Source organism: Nicotiana tabacum, chromosome 8 (genome assembly GCF_000715075.1).
Source record: "Nicotiana tabacum cultivar K326 chromosome 8, ASM71507v2, whole genome shotgun sequence".
In the NCBI taxonomy this organism is placed as follows: Eukaryota; Viridiplantae; Streptophyta; class Magnoliopsida; order Solanales; family Solanaceae; genus Nicotiana; species Nicotiana tabacum.
In genome coordinates, this window is record NC_134087.1 from 209,818,449 (window position 1) to 209,826,651 (window position 8,203).

Consider the following 8,203-nt stretch of genomic DNA (forward strand, 5'->3'; position numbering starts at 1 on the left):
TTCCCAAGACCTTATTACTGATATTGCACTTTATTGTTAGGTACAAATTAAATAGAGCGACCAAATAAGATATCCCGTCAATTTTTTACGGTACTTTTTATGACTAGTAACTCCGTCCTCGATGAGATTTGTGAATATTGTATGGACTAGATTGTTCGGTTCAATCAACAATGTGTCCAAAATTCCATGGTCCTACTTATCTCATTTTGACGATTTTTCTCTTGTTTGATATCTACATCTAAAGTTACAATCTTCAAATTTTACTGTCTACCTCCTAAATATCTTACTTGGGTTAATATACGATAGCATCTTTCGAGGCGGAACTAGACGATTACCTATGTGTTCGGTAAAATTTAATAACTTTAGTTTAAATTTAATATTTGTATTAAAAAGTTCTTTAAATATGTACAAAAATATTTCCATAAAGTTTCTCTTATAACACACACAAACAAACGATTTCAATAAAGTAAATTAGACAAGATTAATAAAGATTGAAAAATAAGTCCACTTAAAGATAAAAATTTACTTGGTTCTTCACTTCTTTGCAACAAATGACATTGATACAATAATACACTGAAATAATTTCATAAATAAATCGCTATTCAAAAATAGCACAATCCACAAAGATACAATTTTGAGGGAAGGGGAAGAGAAAATAAATCAAGAAGCTCGACATCCTCTCATGTCGATCCATGCAATTACTCCTTCAAATCTTAGCTTGAAACCTGTAATTTAGACATAATTTATGATTAATGAGTTTAAGTTCCTTATCTAAAAATTTTATTTAAAAAAAAACAACAAAAAAAGAATATTGCCGACAATTACTTCACAAAAAATCTTAAAATTATAAGGTTACTACTACTCAGACCTCTACATTATTAATGGGAAAATGATACTGTATAGCCACTCTCAAAATAATAGCCAAACAAATGTATAGTTTTTGTATATATATATATATACATTCTATATGTTATATACAAAAATTATACAAATTTTATACACTTTATCAGCTACTGAATATAAATAATTTTTGGCACGGATTAAAGTGATAATACCCCTACGTTAATTCACCCTAATATTAAGATCCACTTGACCGAAAAATCTAGCTTCTAATCTAGTTATAAATGAAGAAAATAATAACTATCCTAGTCCCAATGGTCTTGGTTTTGTAAATTGACCTACAATACAATAATAGGTAATAACTATTATATAAACTATAATGTCAGAGTAAAAATCTACTACCCCTCCGTTCACTTTTATTTGGCATGTATACTAAAAATAAATTTTCATTTTTACTTGTCACCTTTACGCATATCAAGAGAAGACAAATTTTTTTCCTGTTATACCCACAGTATTTATTACTCATTTCAAATCATTTTCTCAAATCCAATAAAATATGCATCAATTAATATGGGTATCATAGTAAATTATGCATTTCATTTATTATTTCTTAAGGGGCGTGAAAAATCAAAATATGCCAAGTAAAAGTGAACGGAAGAAGTACTAATCAATCAATATGCATTAATAGTGTAATTCTTTTACACTGTCAAGGCATAAATAAGTTAAAACCTTGTACTATATCGAATAGTACTAACGTACAACAATCATTCTACATGATTTTCTTTTTTCTTTTTTTTTTGGCCAAAATGTTTTTCCACTGGCATTACCAATTTTTTATTAAAAAGTCGAGTTATGCAATCAACTTTTTCCTCAAAATAGGAACAAAAGCAAACTAGCATACAATGCAGCCAGAAGTTTTTAAGGTGAGGTTATGGGAAAATTAAAGGATTTCACTTACGAGTTTAACTTATATACTAATAATGTAATCATGATTTTCTATACTATTAATGTATTTTAACTTGTCATAATAGGTCATTACTTTGTTATATAGATAATTTTAACCCGATAATGTTAAAACGTTATATACTGTCAACGTAGATAAGTTAAGCTTTATGAAAAAAAGGTATATATACTTAACTTAAATCTAGAGAGAGCAAGTGTAGCCAGGTGGTGGAGTCTTTCCACAGGTAACAAGGAGCTGAAGAGCAAGAGGGACAAAGATTTTTAGGTTAAGAAGCTTGACTTTAAGTGTTGTACAAAGGCAAGCAGCAGCTTCAAGTTCAACAAGTCCATGTAAAATTGGACAACATTCATTGACAGCAGGGTCACCAATTCCAATATGAACTAGACCACCAAGAAGATCTACACAAGCTCCAAGTTTTAGTGTGTCAATTGGGCATGTTGCCTTTGTTGTTGGTGGTGGAGGGCATGGTTTTCCTTTAGGGGATGGTGTAATAACTGGTGGAACTGTCACGGGTGGAATTCCGATAGGTGGCAAGTTAATAGGAGGTTTTACAATAGGTGGTAAACCAATTGGTGGCTTCAGAACTGGTGGAACTGTCACTGGTGGAATTCCGATAGGTGGCTTAATAACGGGTGGAACGACGGGCGGCAAGTTGATGGGAGGTTTTACAACTGGTGGAACTGTAACTGGTGGAATTCCGATAGGTGGCTTAATAACTGGTGGAACAACTGGTGGCAAGTTGATGGGAGGTTTTACAACTGGTGGAACTGTCACTGGTGGAATTCCGATGGGCGGCTTAATAACTGGTGGAACAACAGGTGGCAAGTTGATAGGTGGTTTTACAATCGGTGGAATTCCAATGGGTGGCAAGTTGATAGGGGGTTTAATACTTGGAGAGGGAGTTTTGGGTTTTTTGGGTTTGTGAGAGGGTTTTCCACAATATCCACAACCAAGAATGGGAGTGAATGAAGAAAGGAAAAGCATGGAAATGAAAAGAAGACATGTTATTTTAGATGACTCCATTTTCCTATGAGGAAAGAGGGAATAGGTTGAGATTTTGGTACAAAGAGTATGGTGTTATATAGATATGAAAGTGAATTGATGATTGGTGAATGCAAACAAAATAAACCCTAAAACCAATGCACGTGAACAAGGGGTCTATATGGCCAATTTTTGCTAGTTGGCAACTCAATTGTCTTGCATGTGCATGAATCTGTATTAGTACTTTTACTTAATCTTGATTATTATGTCTAATCATGATTACTCATGTCAACTTAACAAGGAAGCTCAATAGCTTCACTTGCCATCTATGGGAGGCTCGCTCTGGGAAAGTTCGAATCATTTAGAGCAGGGGCGGATGCACGTATAACGAAGCGGTCTCACGTGATATCGCTTCGTCGGAAATTTTTACTAAATATATGTATTAATATAGTGAGGAAATGACTAAGTAGGATAAAATGACACTCTTGATATAAATTATCTCTTTGTGTGTTGGTTATGTGCTTGATTTTGTTTTAAGAGGGTCAAAGGTTCGAACCTCAACAAGTATATATTTTTTTTGTTATAAATATTTGAGATAGCCTCTAGTTAAAAGTTATGATAATGAAGTAGAATTGAACTCGGGGACCTTTTCTAACTTAAGACTCAAGAAAACAAATAGATTAAGGCTATTTCTTGTTTAGAAATATGATAATACAAGTTATTATTCCCGTTCTTCTATAAATTGTCAACCGCTTATAAAATTTTCTACGTACGCCCCTGATTTAGAGTACATGCAAAGAGAGATTCTGAATTTAAAGTTTATCAGTTTTTTTAGCGATTTCAAGTTTATATTATAATAAAATATGATTACACAGTCAAATATTTATAGGTACTTAGTGAACTTATGTATACAATTTAAGCAAAAATTATCGAGTTCACGTGAATCCATAACTTGCACATTGAATCTGCCCCTGAATACATGGGCAACTCCATGAAGGAAGGAATTGAGTTATGAACGTTTTCATATGAGTCTTTTAATTTCCTGTATTTATTCGATAAAAAATGCAGCCAATGAATGTTAATCTTTGATCTAAGTCAATTTTAATACAATATCTCTGTGGACAATATTAAGTATATAAATTATGTAAAAATTGGAGCGTTATACATATAGTTGATACAAAAACCAGACAAATGAACTTCCTGGCTAGAGCTATCCCATAACTTATGCTTCAAAAAAATTTATTGACAGGAAATCCATGTTACAAGTTGCAGGATAGAACAAATCTTCCATTTGCACACAACAAAAGAAGGTATTTTTAATAAAATAGTACTCCTAGACCCTAGTAAGAATTATGGAAAAGTGACAAAATCCAATTAATACTAGCCAATTTACAAGTGAGAACTATGGCGTTGCATGCAGAGGCGAAGCCATAATTTGAACCTTATGGGTTTGGGATTATAATCCTTTTAAGTTATTGGGTTCTAAATTAATAATGTATATATATTCAATTAATTTCTTAAGATAAATACATGGTTTGAATAAAAGTTATTGGGTTCGATTGAACCCGCATCCCACGCTCTGGCTCCATTGCTGCTTGCATGAAAAGGAAAAACTTTTATTTTCCTTGTATATATTTAAGTTTTGACGGATAAAGTTACTATCAGTATTTATGCTGATAGGAAATCATCATAGGCGGATTCAATATTTAAACTTGATGGTTACGGCCCGCAAAATTTCACCTTTGGCCTATTGCAATTTTGAAATTATGTATTCAAATTTTAATATTTTTTGAAATATTAGTAATTCTGAATAATATATTTACTCAATGTCGAAAATGTTAGTTTTGGATTCGCCTCTAGAGAGGTAGCTGGATTATATTCGATAAATCAATCAAGATACACGCAAGCGAATCTGGACACCACTATTATCTTATTTATAAATAAGTATTTATCCCTTGTGATCTTTTTACTTGACTCCCCCAATATCCCCACTTAGCTCCATGGGTATAGCTAGGGATATTGGTATAGTATGGGAATTCATTTGTAGTAAAATTATTGAGTCTGACGTACGTGCATAGGTTGATATGTCTGTCAATTTCTCTGTGTAATCCTATACCTAGGCTGATCAGAAATTCCCACAATCATTTTCACCTTTGGTCAAAAGTTATAATTGTCACCTTTGACAGAAGCCTATTGATATGAAATATCAAGCCTACCTAAATTACCCTTGACCAAGGTTTTCGGGTTCGAATTTTGGATATAAATTCACCTCTGTTTAGAGAGCTTTACCCTTTAATATAGGACTTTCTGATACGAATTCTGTTGTGGAAGATCAAGGGCTAACTAGCACACAATCACACACAAAGCAAATAGAGAACAAAAAGCAACACAAGGATTTAACGATGTTTGGCTAAGCCTAATCATCGGGGCAGAAGCAGAGAGAGTTTTTCATTATGAATGAGAAGAAAAGAACAATACAATCTATAGAATCCCCAACTACAACCCCTATAGATAGATCCCAAATAGTCCCAAACCTATAAGAGAAAGATTTCCCAATTTAATAAGAACAATAGCTTTTCTTTCCCAAATCTATTAGGACAATGGGTTTTCTTAAACCTATAGGGATTATGAGTTTCCTAAAAATATAAGGAAATAATTCAATCCATAAATAACAAATCTTCTCCTTGGCTTGAATTCTCTTCATCAATAGGAACAATGTCTCTCTACCTTGCCTTCATCCCTTGCAAGGGCTCTACTCATTGCCGCACACATCAACCAAGTCTAGGCAACGCCTAAACTTATTAAAAGACTCAATCTCTTTAGCCATAGCACTAATCCGTCTATTTGGTTCTGTACTCGGAATAGCTTCTGGATAGCTATAACACTCAAACGCATCAACGGCCTCTACAACTGCCAAAGCAAATCCCACAAGATTTGTGTATCCAAGAAGATTCCCATCAACTATGTTTGCAAACCTTTGCGGTCGGTTGATCACTCTCTTCTCTCTGCCTGTTGCAATGCTATATGGTTGTTGTTGTGCAGGTGCATCAACATTATCATCTTGATCAATATTTTGCACCTCCTCCACTTCCTCTACTTTAAAACTATTGGGCTGAGCTAGTGGAGATTCCATTTCTAGCTCTATGCGATCACTGACACCGATATGTTTCTGCTATTACCTTCTCCCTCTGACTATCCAGTGAGGCAAATTCATTGAATCTTACATCCCTACTAATAATTAGCCCTGGAGTCTTTTGATTTGTGCACCACAATCTATAACCTTTCACTCCAGTTGCATACCCTAGAAATATGTACTTTTTTGCCCTCGGCTCAAGTTTTTCATCCCTCACATGAGCATAAGCAGAACAACTAAATATCCTTAAATTTGAATAATTAGCAGGCGAACCGGATCATACCTCAAAAGGAGTTTTGAAATTAATTACTGTGGATGGAGAGTTGTTGACCAAATAACAAGTTGTATTGATTTCTTCAGCACAAAAATCCTTGCTAACGCATGAGTGTGAATACATGCTTCGCGCCCTATCACAAAGAGTTATGTTCATATTTTTTGCAATACCATTTTGTGGTGGTGTTCCGACACAAGTGCGGTGTCTCACTATGCCCTCTGTGCTACAAAAATTATCGAACTCAGAATTGCAAAACTCTATCCCATTGTCAGTTCGAAGACGCTTAACTTTTCTTTCCGTCTGCCTCTTAACCATTGTCTTCTATTTAACAAATGTTGGAAATGTCTCTGTGACGACCCGGTCAGTCGTCTCATGAGTTACCGCTTTGTTTCCCCTATTTCTGCTTCATATTGCTTTGTTTATCAGTTCTATATGTGATCAGGTTGGTTGACTCGGGTTCGAAAAGGGTTTGAGAAGGTTTGAGGCACTTAGTCTCTTTTGAGGAAGTTTAAGTTGGAAAAGTCAAACGGATGTTGACTTATGTGTTAGAAGGCTCGGATGTGAGTTCCAATGGTTCGGATAGCTTCGGGAGGTGATTAGGGACTTAGGAACGTGATCGGAATGTGTTTTGGAGGTTCGGAGTAGATTTAGGTTTGAATTGGCGATATTGAATTTTTGGCATTTTCTGGTTGGTAGGTGAGATTTTGATATAGGGGTCGGAATGGAATTCCGAGAGTTGCAGTAGTTTTGTTGGGTCATTTGGGATGTGTTTGCAAAATTTCAGGTCATTCGGACGTGGTTTGGTTGGGTTTTTTTATCAAAAGCGTAATTTAGAAGATTTTGGAATTCTTAGGCTTGAATCTGATACAAATTTGGTGTTTTTATGTTGATTTGAGCGTTTCGAAGGTTAGGACGAGTTTGAATAAGGTTATAGGATAGGTTTGTGTTTTTGGTTGAGGTCCCGGGGGCCTCAAGGTGATTTCGGATGATTGACGGAGAGATTGAGAGTTTGGTGAAGCTACAGATTTTGCTTTTCTGTTGTTTCTGCACCTGCGGATTGGGGACCACTTCTCCGCCTCTCACCCTCGTTCTCTCCATCCCCGTCGTTTCTCTCACTCTTTTCTCAGTCACTGTCGTGCGCCATACCCACCTCAAGAACACCACCACCAACCTCCCTTCACCCTCGTTCTCTTCAGAATATTATTGTTTCGGAACTTTGCTTTTGTTTTACATATTTCAAGGTCCGTTTCTGCTTCGCTTACTTCTCCAATCCGCAATTTAATTAGTTCATGTGAATGTTGCATTGGTTGATTTGTTTGTCTAATTTTAATGAATATGCATATATCCTATTGAAGTATTCTCTGTGTTCGATCTCAAAATTGAAGTTGCTGGCTTGGAGTTTGATTGTAAATCAAAGAACCATTGAATTAGGCATCTAGAACGGTGCTATTTAATAGGTCGCGGGATTGATCTCTAAAAAGAGAACAAGCATGGGTTTGGGGTAGAACGTTGAACTGTTAGGTTATAGATAATTTTCTAACTTTAATTTCTATTTATCTATTTGGGGTCGCTAGTAACATGCTTAGGCCGTCATCATTTGGGTAGGCAAACTTTTAGGACGTTCGTATTTTAATTTCTTTTGAGGCGAAAGGTCGCACTCTTTAGTTAAATTTATCCGGGGAATGCCCCGAAGTATTTATACATATTTTATTCCGAGGAATGCCCCGTAGTATTCTGTAATTGGAGAGGCCGTGGGAATATCGTAGCAGAAATAGCGTAGGATAATTCGAAACTTTAATTTTCCTTTTAATCTTCTTTCATTTAGGTGGGGACGACCTCGAGCCTCTTTTGTATTTATTTTTCTTTTATGTGATTTTACCTCAATTTGAATATTTTAAAAGACAACTAGGTTAAGTACGCAACCGTACTAGTTACGGAACTCGAGGAATGTCTAACACCTTCTCCCCGAGTCAAATTAATCCCCTTACCCGAATCTCTGGTGCAGACTTAG

At 35.3% G+C, this 8,203-nt stretch overlaps 1 protein-coding gene across 1 annotated transcript; it reads right to left on the reverse strand.

Annotated features, from left to right (window-relative positions):
- Positions 1 to 508: 508 nt before the first annotated feature.
- On the reverse strand, positions 509 to 2,894 carry LOC107788809 (uncharacterized). The gene is made up of 2 exons (XM_075220134.1): positions 1,979 to 2,894; positions 509 to 725 (listed from the first exon to the last, which is right to left on the reverse strand). The coding sequence occupies exon 1, from the start codon at positions 2,825 to 2,827 to the stop codon at positions 1,985 to 1,987; it is 843 nt and encodes a 280-aa protein (XP_075076235.1). The 5' UTR covers positions 2,828 to 2,894; the 3' UTR covers positions 509 to 725; positions 1,979 to 1,984.
- Between the last annotated feature and the right edge of the window lie 5,309 nt (positions 2,895 to 8,203).